The following is a 22,099-nucleotide window of genomic DNA, read 5'->3' as shown; positions in this document are numbered from 1 at the left end:
GTGTGTGTGTGTGTGTGTGTGTGTGTGTGTGTGTGTGTATGGGGCATTCAGTGGGGAATTAAGACAGAGGAAGGGGACCCTAAGAGTGTGGCTACAGTTTCTGTGGACCATGCTTGGGAAAACAGGTGGAGAAGCAGAATTGAGACAGAAAATAATGTGATAGAAATGAGTTACATTTGATATGTTTTAATTTAAATGTCTAGCAGTTGCAAAACGCTAGGAGAAAATTACAAATTTTTTTGTAATGTTTGCAATTTCAGAGAAAGTTTAGGACTGGAGATAAAAGCTGGGGAACCACAAGATAAAAGCTGGGGAACCACATGAATGCAGACAGATAATTCACTGGAAGGAATAGGACACCAGGGTCCACTGAGGTGGGCTGGAGAAATATTGCTGTAACGTGCGGCAATACACCTTCAGGCCACAAGGTGGCACACTGCGGAGTGCTCAGAAAAATCAGCTCTTCTAGAAGTGCCTGTACTCAGGACAGCCCTGCTCAGGGTACCTGCAGAAAATGGTGGGCAGTAAAGCTGGGTTTATCTCAGCCTATTTCATATATTAACCTTAGATCCTTCCTTCCCCCTTTTTTTCTCCTCCCTGTATTTAGATTTTGAAATCTCAGGCCTGAAATCCTGGTGGGTGGAGCTGACAGGGTACAGAGACAAGATACAGGGACCCACACTTGCCCCTCCATTTCTTAGATAATTACCAGAGTTTCCCGACTGGCTTCTCTAATACCTCAAATATTTTTGTTTGATTTACTCCAATTTGAAAAAATAATACATTTTGTATGACACAATTTGGAGCATACCCCATCCCAAAAAAGTCCAAATACTGGCAGATGTGAAAACAGGCAGGTATCAGGGCCCTGAAACTTTAACTTAAAACACTACAGTTCTATGTAATAAAAAAAAACAAACAAACATAATTTTATAAGTGCCAAGAAATAAAAAGTAGGCTTGTCATGTGATCTGTGCCAAAACAGGATTCCTAGCATTTTTAAGTGACCATAATTTTCTTAGGTAACATTTTAAAATTATTAGCTTAGAAGCATTCTTACACCTTACACTTTTCTTCAATTCATGGAATCATATTATTCTCTTCCATAAGTTTTCATCTTATTTAACTTATTTTAGTCTCAAGTATTTTCCTCTTATTTAATTTTTTTTTTTTTTCTACTTCAGAAGAATTTTTCTTATACTCCTCAAGTTTGTGTACAAACTTCAAACGAGAAAAACTTACTTGTAGTCACAGGAAAGGTGGTGGTAACAGGTGGTGCTGTAGTTGCCGGCAATTTCTTTGGCCTGAATTTGTAGTGACCGATAAATCCATCTGCAGTTAAACTTAAGTCTGATAAAAACTGAATGAGAAGTTCATTTCTCTCAGATACAATTGGCCTAAAAGAAAAAGAGATGTAATTATATATATATTTAAAAATTTAGGTGACACCTCTCTGAAATGTAGAATTTTCTAACTTTCCATCAATTTCTGACGATAGGTTATTCTTTGTTTAAACTGAAAAGCTGAAATACTTGAAAAGATGATGGTCTTAATCTGCTCAGTATTAACGCGAATAGCTAACATTTACTGAACGTTTGCTCAGTTAGGCACGTGCTTTATGAAAACTGTTGAATTCTGTCTTCACAACAACCCTGTTATTATCCCCTCTTCATGGAATAGGCAAGTGAAGATCGGAGAGTTCAAGTGATTTGTCCCTCGGTTAGTATGTGGGAGAGTCAGCATTTGAAAGGACCAGGTGCCTTTAGAGACGCTGGTAGACGTTGGGACCAAGGTAAACACTGAAGCTGCAGCTGGTTCCTCACAAGCACCGCAGGGTTTGGCCTGACTTGGCAACCACACAGCTTCTTTGAACTAAGGCTCTGGGTTCCAGCTGGCCTGGGGAGCTAGGGATGCTGGCCCTGGGGAATCAGATGGAGAACTTCGGTGAACAACTTCCCACACCCTGTGAAGACACCACCAAAGGGATCACCTCAGTGGGTTGGTCACCTAGGGATAAGAAAGCCATGCAGGGTTTAATGGGACTTTCATTTCATTGTTAATGAGAGTTCTTATGCGTGCCTGAAATGGAAACCTTTCTGTTTATAATCTGGGTAGCAAAATTCTGTGAAGGAGAAAGAGAAAGTGATTACTTTGTTTTGGTGGTCATGAAAGACATCATTAAGAATTCTAATTTTAAAGCAATTTTAGGGGCCTGCTGGTACTAAAGGTTTAGTGGCGATAGTAACTGAGGCTCAGAAGCTCTGTTAAATCTTAGGGGATAACTATATTATACAAGACGGTAGTTTCATTTAATCTTGCTATTGTTATTTAAACAATGGTTTAAAAATGCTGTTTGGCTAATTCTATTTTAAAACTATTTAACTCATAAGTGGAAAATTTATTTAATTGAGTTAATTGGTGGTTTGACTAAACTCCTTTTTTTGAGTCGTCGTCTCAGCTGAATCACTTCTTAGCCCTCACGGATAGTAAGTAATGAGGCAACCTGTCAGCTATTTTGAGTGGAGTGGGTGGAGGGGAAGGTAGATCTGGACTTGACCCAACCAGTTAGAAAAACTGCAGGGTTCTTTTCTGTCCTGAAGGTTATTGCCTTCTTAGCCAAGGGATGAGACAAACCTAAGAGCAAGCTCTGTGACCCACATTTAGAGTTCCAGTCACAAAAGTGACCAAGGTCATTCAAATAATGCTTCTAAGAATCAAGCCTGGAACAGAAATATTTTGTCTTGCTTTTGAAAACACATTCCATTGAATAAATACAGTGTGCAGGAAACACAGTTCTCAACTACAAGTACAAATAAGACACGTTAATCTTGTTCAGATGATAGAATTACAAAAAGCACTTCTTATAAGCAGCAAAGAAAACCTTAAGATCCAACCAGGTCAGCCTTCTAGGCATGATGTTATAATCATAGTGATCATTCACTGCCTTTTCTATGAACTCATCTTGGAAGCACGATATTGGAAGCTGAATTTTCTCAAGGAAGAGTATTTTAGTAACAAAGATACGCCACTACTGAGTTACGCTGCTACTGAGCGTTAGTGTGAATGCGACAGAGTCACGGTGCCATAAACGTACTGAGGGCAGAGTGCTGCATCTGCACATTAATGTTACAAGTCGCTAGGAAGGCAAGGGGGCATCTCACTTGGACCCACTCCCCACTGGCAAATCCCAGGATGGACTGAGGATGCTGACCGGTGTCTTATAGAGCCAGCTATGTGAGCTGTCTCTGCTTTGTCACCCACAGCCTACCTCTTCATCAATCACTACAGCCCACCAACCACCAAGTCCTGCCAATTTTGCCTCGTAAATATTCCTTGATCCACCTCCTCTTCATCTCTACCACCCTTCCTTATCACCTCAGCTTTACCGGGACCACTGCTACAGCCTCCTTGCCAGCTCCCTGCTCCTCTTGTCTACGGCGGGCGTTCTAGAAGCACCGGTCCTATCACTTCCCCTAACTGCACTTCGAGAGTCCCCATGTCTGCAGGACGTGCAACCCAGCTCCACTCTCCGCCTCCTTGCTCTCTGGGCGCCCACTCAAGGTTCAGGCTCCAGAATAGCATGTATCTCCCCTGTGGATCTTCAAGAACGGAGTCCCCTCTGCTTGGAATGAGTCTGTCCTAAGTTCTGCCTCTAACTCTCACTCTTGCTTCAAGACTCAGCTTCAACAGGCATCATCTCTTTTCCCAAACCTCCCCTGACCTCCCACCACTTGTCCCGACTGGACCAAAGGACTCCTTGTCAGAAATCCACCAGGACATTCCGTTGCCAATTTGCCTATCTGCCTTGTTTTGGTCCTTCCCACTACTTACCTCTGTATCTTTTATTTTATCTTTGTGTTCGAGGTCCCTAGCATCGTGTCTGCCACACGGCTGGGGTATATATAGTAAATGTTTCGGAACTGAATCCAGTGGTATCGATACTGATTTGAACCAGGCACAGGGATGCTGAAGTGATATCCCCATTGCCCCCACCCGCCCTGAGTTTTGTGCTTCTCCTTTCCTTTTGTCTACAGATTTACTCATACATATGCATCGGGAAACCATATATTCTATAGGTTTGCATTTTTTTTAAACTTGATATAAATGAAAGAGTATAGTGTGTCTTTTTCTGTTACTTTTTTCACCCTCAACATTATAACTGTGAGATTCATCCACTGTGCTCAGGGCTGTACAGCGTGAACTATAACAGAATCGAACTATTCTCTTGTTGATAAACATTGTGCTGTTTACTCTCCCCCCAGTACAAATAATATTAATGAGAACATTCTTGTATATGTCTTGTGATGCACAGGGACAAAACTGTCCACGAGAAGAGTAGGGTATATGCTCTATAGCAGGTCAGAGGATACAAGCTCATTTTCAAATTTTTTAAAAAAATTGTTTATTGGGCTTCCCTGGTGGTACAGTGGTTGAGAATCTGCCTGCCAATGCAGGGGACACGGGTTCAAGCCCTGGTCTGGGAAGATCCCACATGCCGCGGAGCAACTAGGCCCGTGAACCACAACTACTGAGCCTGCGCGTCTGGAGCCTGTGCTCCACAACAAGGGAGGCCGCAATAGTGAGAGGCCCGCACACTGCAATGAAGAGTGGCCCCCGCTTGCCCCAACTAGAGAAAAGCCCTCGCACAGAAATGAAGACCCAACGCAGCCAAAAATAAAATAAATAAAAATTTTTAAAAAATTGCTTATTTATTTTTGGCTGTGTTGGGTCTTTGTTGCTGCACACAGGCTTTCTCTAGTTGTGTCCAGTGGGGGCTACTCTTTGTTGCGGTGCGCGGGCTTCTCACTCTGGCGGCTTCTCTTGTTGCGGAGCACGGCTCTAGGCGCGCGGCCTTCTGTAGTTGTGGCTCACCGGCTCAGTAGTTGTGGCTCATGGGCTTAGTTGCTCGCGGCATGTGGAATCTTCCCGGACCAGGGATCAAACCTGTGTCCCCTGCATTGGCAGGTGGATTCTTAACCACTGTGCTACTAGGGAGGTCCTTATTTCCAATTTTATTAGATACTGCCAAACTGATTTCCAAAGTGATTGTACCAATTTACATTCCTGTCAAAGATTTATTCACTGTGCAACTTTCTTCTTTGGGGAACGCCTTTTCATGTCTTTTGTCCATTTTTTCTGAGTTGTTATCTTTTCCTTAATAATTTTTAAGGATTTCTTGATATGTTTTGGAACCTAGACCTAGGTCTTTGTCAGATACATCAAGTATTTTACAAATATCTGTTTCTTGTGCTTTCTCTTTTCCCTCTCTTTAAGGTGTATTTTGATAAGCAGAAATTCTCATTTCAGTTCCCAGTCCATCTGTAATTGACGTTTGTGTGCTGTTAGATATGAATACAATTCATTTTTACCATAGAAGCAAAAGTTGTCCCTGCCTATTGTCCCTTCTTCAATAGGGTCATCCTTTACCTGCTGATCTGTGCGTCTCTGGGATATGTCTCATCTGCAGAGACATGTGGATATGTTTCTGGCCTCTCTTTGGTGTTTTCATTAGTCAATTTTTCTACCTCTCTGTTAAAACCACACTGTCTTAATTACAACAGCTTTCTGACCTGGCTCCACCAGGGTTGGTGAAATCCTCCTGCCGTTCCTTCTCCTTCAAAACTGTCTTAGTTTTGTCCCCTCCCCTAGCAATGCCATGTACATTTTACAGCTGGACTGTAAAAGCCACATCAAAAATGCTTACTATTATCAAACATAATAAATATAAATGAATTTAAACCGGAAAGTACCTTGCTTTAACTCAGATGTGTCTATGGGAAATCATAGAAATGCGTGTAAGATCAAGTGATGCAGATATTCTAATTATGTTGAAGCAACAGAATAAGAAAGGCTATTTGAATTGGCACAGTGGTGACTTTGCCGGCAACCTGTAGTAATGTCATTGCCACTTTTCCTAGTACTGTATGTGACGGTGTGAAATATCTTGCACCAAAACAGTCATGTGTTGCACCAAAATACAGCACAGAGGAGTTAAGTAACTTGCCCAGTGTCATGCATCTAGTAAGTGGCAGAGCTCTTAGCTCCATAAATATTTGGTGATAAATACACAGTACCTTTCAGGCTCACTCAGCAAGAATTTGAGCAACAATGCGAGGCGGCATGAAGCCCCCAAAGTCCAGGACAGGTAGAATCACCTGGATCTGTCATAAGCTTCCAGGTTTCCTCGTCTGGATTCCCAATAATCAGCTCCTAGTTTTTGCTCAGAATTTTCCTCATTCCACTCTGATGCTTCAGCTCCCCGCTTGCAGGGCAGTGAGGTATCCAGGTCAGGTCTCTGGCTCAGCATCTGCCCCAGGGGCATCACCAGCTCTACTTCGGTTTATCTGTTTGGCTGCCGAGCCCTCTCTACACTCTTGCTAATGTTGCCTCGCTCTCTGGGTTGGCTACTCTTTGTGTTGATGAGGTACGGGACTCCACTGCCCTGGAACCCAAGAATTTGAGAACAAAACAACACCACAAAATCTTCCAGCAAATACAATATAATTGGGCAATTTAATAAGAAACGAGTTTAGAGCTCCTAAAATATTAATGAAATAAAACAGGTGCTACTCACGCAGGGGGGCTGTCGCCACAATACTTCCCAATCCTTTCAGCGTCATTGATCTCTCCGCCGTTAAACACGGCCACATAATCGTACCGGCAGTAGTTATCACGCTCAACATCAAACTTCTCAAACTTTAATTCTATAAGCTTTAGTGAAAGCACAACGTTAGAAGTGTCAGAGGAGCAGTGCAGACCAACCTCAAACAGAATTCTTCCTCTCCCCAGATTTGTAGGGTACCACGATTTTCCTTCTTAAAAAAATGTATTCACCGTGTTTGAATTTTTTCTCAGTGTTTACATACTTATTAGTTATCAAAATTGTGGTATTCTTTTGCTTTCATTTTTAATCATTCCAAAAGACCATCTCAAGCCCAGATCAATCCTAATTAGGATCTTAAACGTGGGAACTCTGTTCACTTACAGCTAAGAAAGTATAAAAACACTATATAACCCCAGAAACCTATGTTAAGACTTAAATTGGGCTTGTGTTGGAGTGGGAAGCGGGGCTATACACCAACTTCATTCTTCTCTAGAGGAAAACTAATAGAAATGAAAATATTATCTACAATGTCCCCTATAGTAGTGTGTGTTGGGGTGTGTGAGATGGGTAGACACAACAGTTCCCCTTTCAAGAAAAGGAGACTCACATTCCCACCACATGTAAAGAAGTCAGATTCTTTAGGACCAGAGGTTCAGGGAAGTGGGAACTGACTATGATGTCTTCTGGAATTATGTTTGAAAACTGTGCCTGCCAAACACAGTCTACTTGGTGATCTGGTTGATTTTTGAAGAGGTTGCATAGAAGCATGGATACACAAAGTCAGTGTTAGATTTCTGAAGTATTTCTTAATTTTTTTTTGCACTGGTACCAGTAATAGTGTCCTAAATTATTCGAATCAATAAGAAGTTTTGATGTAAGAGCAATCATTCCCCTCATAAGCAGATTTTTCAAGACTCCCTCCAACCTGTGAATCAGAGGAAGTCTCACTGGGTTCATAAATACCCATGGCACCCAGAGAGCTGGTCCCCACTCTTGCTGGACGGCAGGTGGGCAGGCAACCCTCCTTGCTGCTTATGGAATATAATAGGCATTAACTCCTGTTAGGACAGGCACACTGTTACTAGTTGTTAGCTAGCAAAGACTTAGACACAGTAATGTGGGTGAAGGTGATAACAGCAATGGTACCACAGAGAGACACAGAGGTAAAATGTGGCTTTGAACATCACTGCCACTTATCCACATATTTATCCACTTTTAAAAAGTCAGCACCAGTGATGGGTGAATAATTGCTTATTCATACTTAACACTGCTTTAAGTTATATTAAAATATTTCCTCTTTGGGTCCTGTAACTCCTTAGCGGTTAATAATAAAATGTGTTCTAGGTTATTAAAAAATTGGCTGAACTTTTTCTACTTAGAAAATAGTCACAGAACTTTTGAAGAGAAAATAAAAATAAGTAAATAAATAGGAGGGTAAAGGGGAAAGTTATAATTTTTTAAAAAGTAAGTCTTTAATAGAAGAAAATACCCATAGATTTACATAGAAATTACTTAGGACTTAACTTTCTCATATTATTTTTCTCATTTGGACAGTTTCCAGTGATTTCAGACACTACAACCATGATTAAAAACTCAGCTGGCTGAAGCCAAAAGTCATATAAAAAGATAAAACCCAAATTTAAATTTAAATAATCCAAGAGAAAAACAATGGGGAAAAGATGCTAAATTGTAATCTGTGAGTATAATTAAATTCAAATTATTTAATCTAACATATTTACAAATGACACAGAGAGAAAAATGATCAATACTATCTCAAGAATTACATAATGGCTTAAACGTTTGAGAAATTTAATTTTTAAATTTATTTTAAACTATAAAATGTTTAATAGATATATAGAATCTTTCATTATCAAATAAATGAACATTTTTCATCTTAAAAATAAAACTGAATTTTAGGATTATGATCAAAGTGTGTGAAGTGTGTGTGTGTGTGTGTGTGTGTGTACTCAACTCACTAACTTGCAGGGTATATTTCCCTGAATAATTTTCCACTAAAGAAATGAATATATGTCAAATAATATTTGTTAAGCAATACAAAAGATCAATTTAGAAAAGTTTTTTTAACAGTATTATAATGCTCACCATACAGTGTTTTGATTTAAGTCTGTAATGTTTTGTAATAATAACAATTTTTTTTAAAGTTATTTTCAGAATTCCACAATGTAAGCTTGGTCTATTCTCATGCTAAGTTCAACACTGTGATTAATATCTGAAAGTGGTCCCCAAAAAGGGTAAAAATTCATATAACCACATACTAATAAACAATGGAAAACTTCTCTGTTGATTGTTTTAGAGCAATGAATAAAGTTATTTGTGGGGAACTACACAAATTTTATTTTAAACAGCAACCAAAAAAAGAAAAAAACACACACCACCAGTTTTCTCATCAGACCATTCTTAGAAAAGATGTTCTTAGAAAAGATGATGTGGTATGCTTGCATTGGCTTTGTTGAAGTGAAGCATTCAGGCTGTTTCTGATTTGGTCTCTAAGAGGGCCATTTTCAGGACATAATGCTCTGTGAGCAAATGGTAACCTGAGGTGCACATGTACTTGGGGATTTGTTATGCTCCCATGGTTAGTCACTGCTGCTTATAACCCCATGCTTACAACATCTTCCACAGGGTTAAACAATCTCATGTGGAATTTGCAGACCATCTGTATTGCAAAACCTATTTTGAAAATTACAATTCTATAATAGGAAATTAAATCCGTGACTTTGCAAGTCAAATGGCACAAAGGCAATTTTAACCTGGGCCTTTGCATGAAGAAATACTGTGTCCAGGGGGTCTTCCTCACCCTGTATCTTTAACAGTTCACACCAATTCACACATGCATACTTTCTTCATGTTTTCAGGGAATCTTACCTGATTCTTTGGGGCTACAATGTGCCACACACAAGTAACTCCTGCAGGGTAATCACGGTCTGGCCAGTTGGGGGTTTTAAAAGAGCCGGAAGGTCTTTCAAGGAGTCCTCCACAATACTGATCCCCTGAAATTATTAAAAATGAAAAAAGAAAATCCAAGTTTATGGCAATGCAGCCATGGGGAAATTAGGAATTTGGAATATTGATACTATAATAAAGACAATGACAGATGCTTTTAAATTTTCTCTTAAAAAAATGGTTAGTTTCCTCTAAACCCACCCCCCTCCCTCACACACACACACACACAATGATCTCTATGTTACATGACATATCATATCAGCACAAGAGAGAGAAGGAGTGAAGGAGTGAAATCAGGGCCATAGTTTCCTTCCTTTTTCCCATTTTTTTGGACGAGACAAAACATTTGGGCATGCACTCATTCAGAAATCATGCAGGCTCATTAGAACTCTCAAGGCAGGGGTATTATTTACTAATAATATTTTTGTCCATGTCCACGGACAAAATCTGAATTAGCTGTTATAGACAACTCTCATTCCTAGAAAACTTTTTATACTATACATCTTTCACAATTTTTAAGAATAATTTTGTTTGTAAAAACAATACATGTTTATAAATTTTCAGCAATACAGAAAAGCATTAAAGAAGGTGGGAGTGATTTCTAGATTGGGCCTCTGTTGGGCGAGCTCCCTCTTGGTCTGAGAAAGTGACTGCTCCAGAGAAGTCTCCCGGACTAACAGGGGGGCCGCTCCATCCCGCGCAGCTAACCATGACCCTGGACTTGCCGCCAGGCATGAGCAGTTCTGCTCTGAATGAACTCAGAACAGGACCAGGAAGGCTCTCTCCCAGGGGCCTCAGGAAGGGGTGCCACCGGGTGTTGCCGGGACCTGCTGGAGGTGCCCTCACACCAGACAGCACAGGCCCTGTGCGTTATGACAGGGACTGTGCTTCGTCAGCCAGTGTCCCTCTGCTGCCCTCTGTCCCCAGACCCATGGTTCCTCCCTCACCTGCACAATGAGATGGTCTTGTGTGGGGATGAGACCATCCCCTTGCCTTTTCCTCTATTCCTACCACCCCAGACCCATAACCTCATGTAGAGCGCAGACTCAGCAGTGCTGGAGGTTCTCCCTTTACGCACAAGTCTCATTATTTCACTAGGAGCTTCCAGAAGTTTCACCACAGCTAAACTCAGCAGCACTTCTGATTGTTAGGATATTAAGATGGAGGTTTAGTTTCACACTTGGTCTTCAAGAGAAAATTCTGCAGTGTTAGATTCCTGCTCTGTGCCGATATTAGCCTCACTTCTCTGGGACTGAACTGGGTTTCCCAAATACGCCTAGACTCCTAGTAAAGCTGTTTCTTCACTGGTGGGGGGAAAAAAATTAAAATTAAATTCGGGGTAAGATTACCTCAAATCCCACTAACCACAATGAACATGTGACAAACATCATTTCAGACCAATCTCTGTGCATATGTATTGCGTTGGCCAAAAAGTTCATTTGGGTTTTTCCTGTAGCATCTTACGGAAAAAACCAAATGAACTTTTTGGTCAACCGAATACAAAAAGGTTCACAGAAATAATTTTAGAAAGACATTTTAATACAAGTTTTACATTTAATTTTACTGGGACTTAATGAACAAAGAAACACTGAAAGGAATTAATAAACTTTACTAAAAATATTTCTGTGACACAGAAGGTAATCATTCTTAAAAGAAGTCTCTAAATTTAAGACAGTGTGTTATAAAAATTGAGCCTGGAGTAATTTCTGTAACTTTTTAAAAATATATATTTATTTATTTATTTTTGGCTGTGTTGGGTCCTCGTTGGTGCACAGGGGCTTTCTCTAGTTGTGGCGGACGGGGGCTACTCTTCGTTGCGGTGCGCAGGCTTCTCATTGCGCTACTCTTGTTGCGGAGCACAGGCTCTAGGCATGAGGGCTTCAGTAGTTGTGGCACATGGGCTCAGTAGTTGTGGCGCACGGGCTCTAGAGCTCAGGCTCAGTAGTTGTGGTGCACGGGCTTAGTTGCTCTGCGGCATGTGGGATCTTCCCGGACCAGGGCTCGAACCCGTGTCCCCTGCATTGGCAGGCGGATTCTTAACCACTGCACCACCAGGGAAGTCCATCTGTAACTTTTAATTCATGGAAAATTTCAAGCATATACAAAGTAAACAGAACAATGTAATGAATCTCTATGTATGCATCATCCAATTTCAACAATTATCATCATTTTACTATTCTATCAACATCACTACCCAGTGCTCACCACCTGCATTATTATTATTATTATTATCATTTTACAGGTTTGGGGGAGGTAAATTCAATACTCTGAAATGCACAAGTCTTAGCTGTAAAAATTTGAAAAATGAATCTGCCCGTGTGAGCCACACTCCTATGATTATAATAGAATCATTTCCCACAAAATTCCTGTATCCCTTGTCAGTCAGTCTGCTGGCTCTTCACGCCATTTTTCTAAAAAATTTCACCTTATATTAGTTTTATTCTAGAGTTTCATATACATGGAATTATATGGTGTGTCCTCTTCTGCGTCTGACTTCTCTTGCTTAGTACAATTTCCGAGATACATTCATGTTGCTGTGTGGATTAGTAGTTTGTTCCCTGACGTTGCTAAGTAGTATTCTGGGGCGTGGAAACCAGAGTTTGTTCACGTATTCTCCTGCTGATATTCATTTGGCTTGCTTCCAGCCTGGGCTTCTGCGAATAACGCTGCTATGAACATTTTTGTATAAATCTCTTTGGGGACATGTATTTTCATTTCTCTTGCATAAATATCCAGGAATGCAATTGCTGGGCCAAGAGTAGATGTAGATGTTTAACTTCATAAGAAACTACCAAAATTTTTTCCCCAAGCGGTTGTAGCATTTTTTACATCTCAAGGGATGAGCACTTTGGTTGCATCACATCCTTGCCACCATTTAGTGCGGTCAGTTATTTTAGCCAACCCGGCTGGTAAGTAAAACCACAGTGGTATCTCATTGTGGTTTTAATTTGCATTTCCCTGTTAAGTAATGACACTGAACAGTTGTTCATGTACTTATGAGTCATTCATATATCTTCTTCTGGAAAGTATCTGTTCAAGTATTTGCCCATTTTTATATTCATGGGGATCTTTATCTTTGTACTGTTGAGTTCTTTATATATTTTGAATACAAATCCTTTATGAGGTGGTTTTGCAAATATTTGCTCCTGTTCTGTAGGTTGCCTATTCATCTTTGTAACATTGCCTTTTATAAGCATTAGTTTTGATTTTAATGAAGTTTGCATGGTACGTATTTTTCCATCCTTTTATGTTGAACCTATTTTGTCTTTGTATTTCTAGTGCTTTCTTTTAGACAATTATGGTTGGGCTCTGCTTTTGAACCCATTCTAATAATTACTGTCTTCTAATTAGAGTATTTAATCCTCTACCTTTAATGTATTTATTGACATGTTTGGACAGTGTGCCAATTACTATTTTGTTCTATTTGTCACACCTTTCTCTTGTTCCCTCTGCTCTTCCTTTCCTGCCTTCTTTGGGCTGTTCAATAATTCTGGTATTCTATTTTAATCTTCTGGCTTTTAGCTAAAATATGTGCAGTTTTAATGGGTTCTCCAAGGACTGCGTATTTAGAGTTAACAGTGTATTTCTTCACGTACTGTATATTTCCATTTGCTCCTCCATCCTTTGTTCAATTGTTGTCATATATATTATGTCATACATTACGCTTGCCACAATAGAGTGGTAAAGTTTTTTGTTTGCTTTGTTTTGAACAGACACATGTAAAGAAATTAGAGAAGAAAATAGAATATAGCCTTCTATATTTACCATTTCCAGTGGCCTTCAATCCTTCCATTACCTTTGAGTTACCCTGTGGGGCCACTTCCCTTCAACTTGAGAAACTTCCTTAAATACTTCTTGTGATGGAGCTGTTTATCTGAAAATGTCTTTATTTCATTTTTTTTACCATTACTATTATTCTATTTTTTTAACATCTTTATTGGAGTATAATTACAATGGTGCATTAGTTTCTGCTGTATAACAAAGTGAATCAGCTATACATATACATACATCCCCATAACTCCTCCCTCTTGCGTCTCCCTCCCTCCCTCCCTCCCTATCCCACCCCTCTAGGTGGTCACAGAGCACCGAGCTGATCTCCCTGTGCTATGCGGCTGCTTCCCACTAGCTACCTATTTTACATTTGGTAGTGTATATATGTCCATGCCACTCTCTCACTTCGTCCCAGCTCACCCTTCCCCATCCCTGTGTCCTCAAGTCCATTCTCTACATCTGCGTCTTTATTCCTGTCCTGCCCCTAGGTTCTTCAGAACCTTTTTTTTTTTTTTTTAGATTCCATATATATGTGTTAGAATACGGTATTTGTTTTCCTCTTTCTGACTTACTTTCATTTTTGAAGACTAGCTGTAGAATGCTGGGTTGATACTTGTATTCCAGCACTTTAAAAATGCTGTTCCACTGCCTTCTGGCCTCCATTGTTTCTGATTAAAAGAAAGCCATCCTTCATACCATTGTTCTTCTGTATGTAATTTGGGTTTTATCTAATTGATTTTAAGATTTTCTCTTTATCTTTCGACTTCTGTAATTTAATTATGATGTGCCTAGGTGTGGCTTCATTTTTATTTATCTTATTTGGGATTTGCTGATCTTCTTGGCTCTATAAATTGATGTTCTTCACGAAATTTGGGTGGCCTCAAGCCATCATTTCTTGAGATATTTTTTCTGCATTATTATCACTCTCTTTTTCTTTTGGGACACATATTACACATGCGTTAGACCGCTTGACATTGTCTCACTGGTCTCCGAGGCTCTCTTTCTTTCATCTTTTTCCTCCTGGTTCTTCAGCTTGGATCATTTCTATTCAAATCCACTGCCTTTTTCTTCTACCACCTCCAATCTGCTTGTAAGCCCATCAGGTAAATTAAAAAATTACATGTTCGGGGCTTCCCTGGTGGTGCAGTGGTTGAGAGTCCGCCTGCCGATGCAAGGGACACGGGTTCGTACCCCAGTCCGGGAAGATCCCACATGCCGCGGAGCGGCTGGGCCCGTGAGCCATGGCCGCTGAGCCTGCGCGTCCGGAGCCTGTGCTCCGCAACGGGAGAGGCCACAACAGTGAGAGGCCCGCGTACCGCAAAAAAAAAAAAAAATTACATGTTCTGTATCTTTCAGCTCTCGTATTACCATTTTCTTTTTTTATATAGTTTCTTTTCTGAGATTCTCAATCTGTTTATTTTTTACACATATATTTCCCTTTAAATCCTTAAACATTTATAATAGCTGCTTTAAAGTGCTTGTCTGCTAACTGTAACTTCTGGGTTATTTTGGGGTCAGTTTTTATGGACTGCTTTTTTTCTTGAATATGGACACACTTTCCTGGTTTCATCACATGATTGGATACTGGACATTATGAATGATACATTATAAAGTCTCTAGATTCTGTTGTGTTCCTATAAAAAGTGACTTTTGTTCTAGGAGGCATTCAACTTGGCTAGACCCAAGCTCAAAGTCTGTTGCCCTGGTAGTGGGCAGCAGTTGTAATCTCTGTTTTTTCAACCTCCAGATGATGCTTTTGTACCAGGCCAATTGAGTTCTCCCTCATATATGCAGAGTTTAGCCATTAGCCAAAGATTTAGCTGAATTACACCTAAATTTTTTGTGCCTCAATTCTTCTTTGGGATTTCCTCCCAAAGGTTCTGGCTGCTGTCTCAAACCAGCGATGTTGCACTATAGCCCAAAGCAAGAAAAGATTAGGAGTGCCTGCAGGCGGAAGGCTGTAAGTTTAACAGATGTTGACCACTGTGGTTGTCTTCCAAGGGTAGAGGTTTCTACCCTTGGGAGCGCACATGTACTGACACGGAATGATCCCAACTCGTAGTATGAAGTGTAAAGAAAAAGTTGTGAAACAATATGAATGTATGATACTACTTATATATTTTAAAAACTATTGCAAAAGTACATACATATAAGTAAGTGCATATAGACGGCATGGGAACTACCAGCCACGGCTATTTCTAAGAGGGGACTACAATGGGGTGAAATGTTTCTATAGCTGTATGTGTATATCTGTATGCAGGCTTCACATTTTTACTCCATGAATTTCTACATTTGAATTTTTATAAGAATATATATGGCTTTAAAAAAGACTGTTTTTTTTATGGTTTATCTCAGAATATTGAATATAGTTCCCTGTGCTGTACAGTAGGACCTTGTTGTTTATCCATTCTATATGTAATAGTTTGCAACTACTAACCCCAAACTCCCAGTCCATCCCTCCCCCACCCTCCCTCTCCCTTGGCAAGACTGATTTTTTTTTTAAGATTTTTTTTTTGGATGTGGACCATTTTTAAAGTCTTTATTAAATTTGTTACTACACTGCATCTGTTTTATGTTTTGGTTTTTTGGCCGCAATGCATGTGGGATCTTAGCTCCCTGACCAGGGATTGAACCTGCACTGCCTGCATTGGAAGGCGAAGTCTTAACCAGTAGACCACCAAGGAAGACCCAAGACTGACTTTTTAATGGTCTCTTGATGGTGTGGTGGTATTTATTAGCCCTCTGTTTGAGAAGAATTGCTCTTAAACTTTAGATTAAATGAGTAAATCCATATAAAGTGCCTAGAACAGTGCCTGACACACAGGAGGCATTCAACAACTGTGAGCCCTTATTATTGCTGTTATGTGGAAACGATACCTCTTTCATTTGGTTCAGCGGCAGAGAACATGGCCATGAAGCCATTCCCAGCTGTGTTGGCATCGGAAATCATCTGCACCATCATCTTGTTGCCACTGGACACAAGAGCTCCGGGCCGGAACGTGCCGCAGAAGCGCCCAATGCGTTGGCCATTGGAGTGGCCGTTGTACACGTCCACAAAGTCATAGCGACACAGGTTGTCACTCTCCAGGTCTATGAATCGGAAATTAAGAACTACTACTTTTCCCTCGGGGACCTGCCAAGAAAAGGGCCAAGTGGAAAACCGTGTCATGAAAACATCTGAAATCTTCACATCTAGCCAATTACTAAAATAAGCAGATAAAAGTTTAATACCCAAAATGGTGCTTTTTCTTCCCTCAACTCTGAACTAGGCCAGAAACGATTTTCTACCATAATGCATTCCTAGTGAAAGATAAGCATTTGTTCTCTTTTGACAAATTCCACAATTCTCTGGGGTACAGGAGCTTATTCCTAGGGAGTCTGTCTCAACAAAGCTGCAAAATACTGCATCAGTCTTATTAATTGATAAGTCATTGCTGACAAAGAATACCAGTCCTGATTGGACCTTAGCGCACATCTGCATATTTCAAAGCACCATGGCACTCAGAGATAGTGCTTGGCAAAGCAACATTTGAAATGTCATTTTTCACAAATAATACAATAGGACGATCTCAATATACAGAATGTTTCTATGAAGTTCAAACTGAAGGGGTGATTTGGCAATTGTGCAGTTAATTTACAGATAATCCACTTTGGGTCCTGAAGAATCCAGATCAAATATCTACAATGATTATATTAATTGAGTAATTGGTGAATCATCTCTTTTCAAAGTCGCTGAGTTTTTATTTGTTTTCCAGGTGAAAACTTTGTATAACAGGCAGCCTTGAAACACAATACGCTGATGAAAAAGATGTGTTTTCACTTTCTCATAAGACTTTCCTCACCATAATCTCCTCCTCCCTCCTTGTTCCCTGAATAGGTAGAGAAAATGGCTACAAAAGCATTTGGCAGGATTCTTACAAAAGCCCCATTTCTTTCCCAGTTCACACAATTTTAATTTCTTCATCCAAGCTGTTTAAAGTTTTGATCAGCTTTGTTTCATACTCAATAGAATAAGAATTTCATTCCATAAAAGCTTACAGATGACAAAGGTCAGTGATTAAAGAAAAAAAAAACACAAGCAACACTGACTGCTTCATCTTAGACTATCTCAGACTCAAAGATCAACAGATGCTTTCTTATAAATATGGCTTCCCCATGCTGGTAAATGTCATGAATTTTTTTTCCTATAATAATAATAAGTGTTTCAGTGTTATTTGCCTTTTTTGCCACATACACACCCAATGTAGAAGCTGTAACAGAGTAGTCACAAGAAGAGGGATATTTTGGCTTTGACATGGTTGCATTCTAATTGCTGGAAGCTTATCTTAAGTGTGAATATCAGAAGCTCTAAAGCCACAGTCTAAGAAGCTGATAGCAAAAAATGCAATTAAATTTTTAAGCATGCTCACAGAGATAGCTGTTGCAGAATGCCTTGGTTTTTTGTTCTGCTTTGTTGCATACAATCTCTATTTATCCCATGATCAGAAAATGATCAAAATGTGATGCCACGGGCTTCCCTGGTGGCGCAGTGGTTGAGAGTCTGCCTGCCGACACAGGGGACGCGGGTTCGTGCCCCAGTCCGGGAAGATCCCACATGCCGAGCGGCTGGGCCCGTGAGCCTGCACGTCCGGAGCCTGTGCTCCGCAACGGGAAAGGCCACAACAGTGAGAGGCCCGCGTACTGCAAAAAAAAAAAAAAAAAGTGAGTCCTGTCTACTGTATGACCCAGCAATTCCACTCCTGGGTGTATATCTGAAAAAACTAAACACTAATTCAAAGATACATGCACCCCAATGCTCTTAACAGCATTATCTACAATTGCCAAGATATGGAAGCAACCTAAGTGTCCATCAACAGATGAATGGATAAAGATGTGGTATATATAAATACAATGGAATACTACTCAGCCATAAAAAAAGAATGAAATGTTGCTATTTGCAACAACATGGATGGACTTGGAGAGTAATAGGCTAAGTGAAGTAAGTCAGACAGAGAAAGACAGATACTGTATGATATCACTTATATGTGGAATCTAAAAAGTACAACAAAGTAGTGAACAAAATGAAACAGGCTCACAGATATAGAGAGTAAACCACAGTGGGGAGAGGGCAGGGAGGAAGGGCAAGATAGGGGTAGGGGAGTAAGAGGTACAAACTATTACGTGCAAAATAAACAAGCCACAGGATAGAGTGTACAACACAGAGAATGTAGCTAATAATTTATAATAACTATAAATGGAGTGTAACCTTTACAAATTGTGAATCACTATGTTGTACTCCTGTAACTTATATAATCTTGTACATCAACTATACTTCATTCAAAAGGAAAGAAAAAGTGAGTCCTCTCTGCATGGTTGCGTTCTTTTTCTCCCCAGCCACGTTCAGCTCCCTGGGTGGAGGTGCAGAGCAGCTGGAGCTGGATTTAAGCAGTGCTGAGTGGAGAGGTTGCGAGGTGGAGGGGTGTTTGCCAAGTGAGGACTATGGTGGGGGAGAGGACGTAGGCAGGAGAATGACCATAACGGTGGACCGTGGAATCCAAGTTGGGTTATAAGCATAGAAATCAGGACTCAGTAGGGTGAGGGCAGTAACAACCTAGATCATGGTAGAGGCAAGGACAATGACAGTGGAAGTGGGTGGCTGAGGAGCGATGGAGGAGACGAAGCTAAGGACCCAAGGGGATCATCCGCGTAGATATTGAAATCACTGCGAATGATGACAAGGAAGGTGCTGAAGACAGTGACCATGAGCCAGGGGCTAAAATTTACAAGAAAGGAGGGAGGCTGTCCTAGAGTCTTTGGACGACTGCAACAAGGAGGGACATGGGGCACCATAGCCTTGTTTCATTTCATTCATCATAGTTCTGTGACACTGAGAAAACTGGGTGACTGTGGTCAGGCTGTTGAAATGGAATCCAAGCCTTGGATACTCATTCCCAATGGGATAAATCTTTCCTTCTCCAACATTCTTTATTTGGTCTCGATGCAATGAAAAGTTGAAATTTCTCTGAGAATGAGACACAAATATATCAGAAGCAGAAAATGGGTTACATTGTATAACTTTCAACACAAAACCCAACAACCCGGACAAAAACTCTTTGGAAGGAAGGTTTCAGGGGAGATCTGTACCCATTGTGGGTCTATTGGAACCACAGACGAATGCCATCTCACACTGAAGGCCAAGGAGAAATTCTACTGCAAGTGAGATGCACACTGCATCAAACCCTTTCGCTGTAACACAACAGCTGTTCTTCATATTTATATAAGGAACCAAGACTGTCTGATGCTCTGTGAGGTGAACTTTGCTAAGAGTTCCTGGATTATGATTCTAAAGGACTTTGGAAAGCATATTCTCTGAAGATGACCTTCCACTTGAAGAATCTATGGTCTGTACCCTTGATTTTTCTTTGTTAGGGATGTAAAAAAATATAGAACGAAACAGAGAGTAATATAACACACACCTGGGTACCAACCAGCCAGAATTGATTATTGTTAACATTCTGTCAACACATTTTTTAACGTCTCCTTTAAAAAGTAAATACATAATTTCAGATAAAATGAGTTTTCCTTTGTCCTTATTCATAGCCTCATTCTCCCTCCTTTCTCGGAAGCAACCACTGTCACAAATTGAGTGAGTTTTCTTCTGTGTCGTGCAAAATACTTTTATATATATGTATATGTATCCATGCAAAATACATAGTTATGTTTTTGCGTCCGTTTTCCCTGAAAGATGGAGCTCTAGAAGGTAAGGATCCCCCCCCCCCGCCTTGTTCACTGTTGCATCCCCATCTTCTGGACAGCACATGGCCCCAAGTAGAGGTGCCTAATAAAGATTTATTAAATGAATGAATCCATCAAGAGCTAAATGGCCACCGGCTTCTTTGCACAAATCCTGGACGAGGCCCCTTCTGGGTGGCTCTGCCTCTTGGGTTTTAATTTCATATCCCACCAAGCAGCAAAACTCCAGAAGGCCCCTCTCCTTTCTACGTCATTCTTTACCAAAAATAGAAGACATATCTTTGGGGAAACTTTATATCTCAAATCTCCCGTAAGTGCTAACAATGCAGAAACTCCAGTAAGGTACTTTTTTGGGGTAGCAAATTAGACAAGGCTACCGAGTTGTTGAGATTCTATTGACCAAGGGATTCATTATCTGCCTGTAGAAAAATCATTCTTGGCTTGTGATTTTCCCTGTCAGTAGCCGAGTCCTGTGTGGGCCAAAGCCCAGCACTGCAACAGTGACCTCAGCTCACACCACAGCCCGCGGGGTGTCCTTATGGTCACAGGCAAGTATGCCAAGTCGCTGGATGCCAATGCCAGGGTTGCTGCCAGAGAATGAATGGGGAATTGCATTCTGAGCTGGTCATTTGCATTTTCAGGATACTATGAGCAAAGGCAAGAAAGAGAAGCCACAGCAGTGAGGAGCCCGTGCACCGCAACTAAAAAGTAGCCCCCGCTTGCCACAGCCGGAGAAAGCCTGCATGCAGCAGTGAAGACCCACCGTAGCCCAAAATAAATAAATAAATTAAATTAATGTAAAAATAAATAAACCGAGCGGATGACAGAGGACTTAAAATTGTGTTATTGGCTATCAATGTGTATATTCAATTTGAAATTATTAAAGTAAATCTATTTCTATCAGTTGCAAAAAAAAAAAAAAATGCACATAGAAGCCAGCTGCTTTTGTGTGGAGGAATAGATTTCGGTAGAAGAGGGAACGCTCCTGTGTGTCTGTATCTTTTCTTCCCCCAACGCAGCATTTACTAATTTGAGCAAAAAGATCTGTTTCTGCAGCCTGTCTGATTTTTTTAAAAAGCCCTCGTTTTAATGTTCTTAGATTTTCTTCTTCCACAAACAGACCTCTCAGAAAGCATGTTCTAAAATGCAGGCCACATTTTATTTACAGCAAGTTCAAGAGGCACAGCAGCTCTGTGTCAACTCACTTACATCTCCAAATGTAATCCAGAGAAATGTATGTACAAATTACGCACAAATATTTGGCTAGGCTTCAAGAGGGGGATAAATCAGAAGCTTCAAGATCTTATTCATGTGTCTCTTCTATTTATTTATTTTATTTTTCTTGGCAGTGCCATGTTGCTTAGATCTTAGTTCCCCGACTAGGGATTGAACCTGTGGCCCCTGCAATGGAAGTGAGGCATCCTAACCACTGGACCACCAGGGAATTCCCATCATCTGTGTCTATTTAAATACTCCTCTTTTTAAAGATGGAATCTTATAAACATTAGGAAAATAAGACATACATTTTGATTCATGGAAATAACGTGATGTTTTGAAAAAATATATATATTTTTTTTGGTTAGGGTTTTTACCAAAAAAAAACCTGTTACACCCTTATGTCTGGAAGGAGGGTGGAAACCCCCAACTACCTCAAGCCCAGCCCATGAGAACTAGTGGAGATGAGGTCACACTCCTCTGCTGAAAACTGTCCAAAGCTTTCCCAGCATGGCAGGAATAAAATCCTCACTGTACCTATAATCACAAACTTAAGTAGTGTATAAAAGGTGCCGGTATTTTTCTAAGCCCTTGACATATATTATTCCACTTAATTACAGCAACCCTATGAAGTTGATATTAGTTTTGCAGTTTTGCAACTTACAGGTAAGGAAACTGAAGCAATGAGAGGTTTAAGGTCCTGTATGATATGGCCCCTGACTATCTCTCCGACCTCATCTTTCCTTGTCACGCAACAATCTGGCTGTTCAAGGAAGCCTCCAAGCTGGTTCTCCTCCTCAGGGCCTTTGCACA

At 40.4% G+C, this 22,099-nt stretch overlaps 1 protein-coding gene across 1 annotated transcript in view; it reads right to left on the bottom strand.

Annotated features, from left to right (window-relative positions):
* PCOLCE2 (procollagen C-endopeptidase enhancer 2) overlaps positions 1–22,099 on the bottom strand; it is a 71,155-nt gene that overhangs the window by 9,254 nt on the left and 39,802 nt on the right. Inside the window, exons 3-6 of the mRNA XM_067737602.1 lie at positions 16,217–16,472; positions 9,491–9,615; positions 6,575–6,711; positions 1,243–1,397 (exon numbers count right to left, since the gene is read on the bottom strand). Coding sequence (XP_067593703.1) covers positions 1,243–1,397; positions 6,575–6,711; positions 9,491–9,615; positions 16,217–16,472 — 673 coding nt within the window. The remainder of the gene's footprint in view (positions 1–1,242; positions 1,398–6,574; positions 6,712–9,490; positions 9,616–16,216; positions 16,473–22,099) is intronic.

This window comes from Pseudorca crassidens, chromosome 5 (genome assembly GCF_039906515.1).
Source record: "Pseudorca crassidens isolate mPseCra1 chromosome 5, mPseCra1.hap1, whole genome shotgun sequence".
NCBI lineage: Eukaryota > Metazoa > Chordata > Mammalia > Artiodactyla > Delphinidae > Pseudorca > Pseudorca crassidens.
The sequence above is the reverse complement of the archived record's forward strand: the minus strand, read 5'-3'. Positions and strand labels throughout refer to the sequence as shown.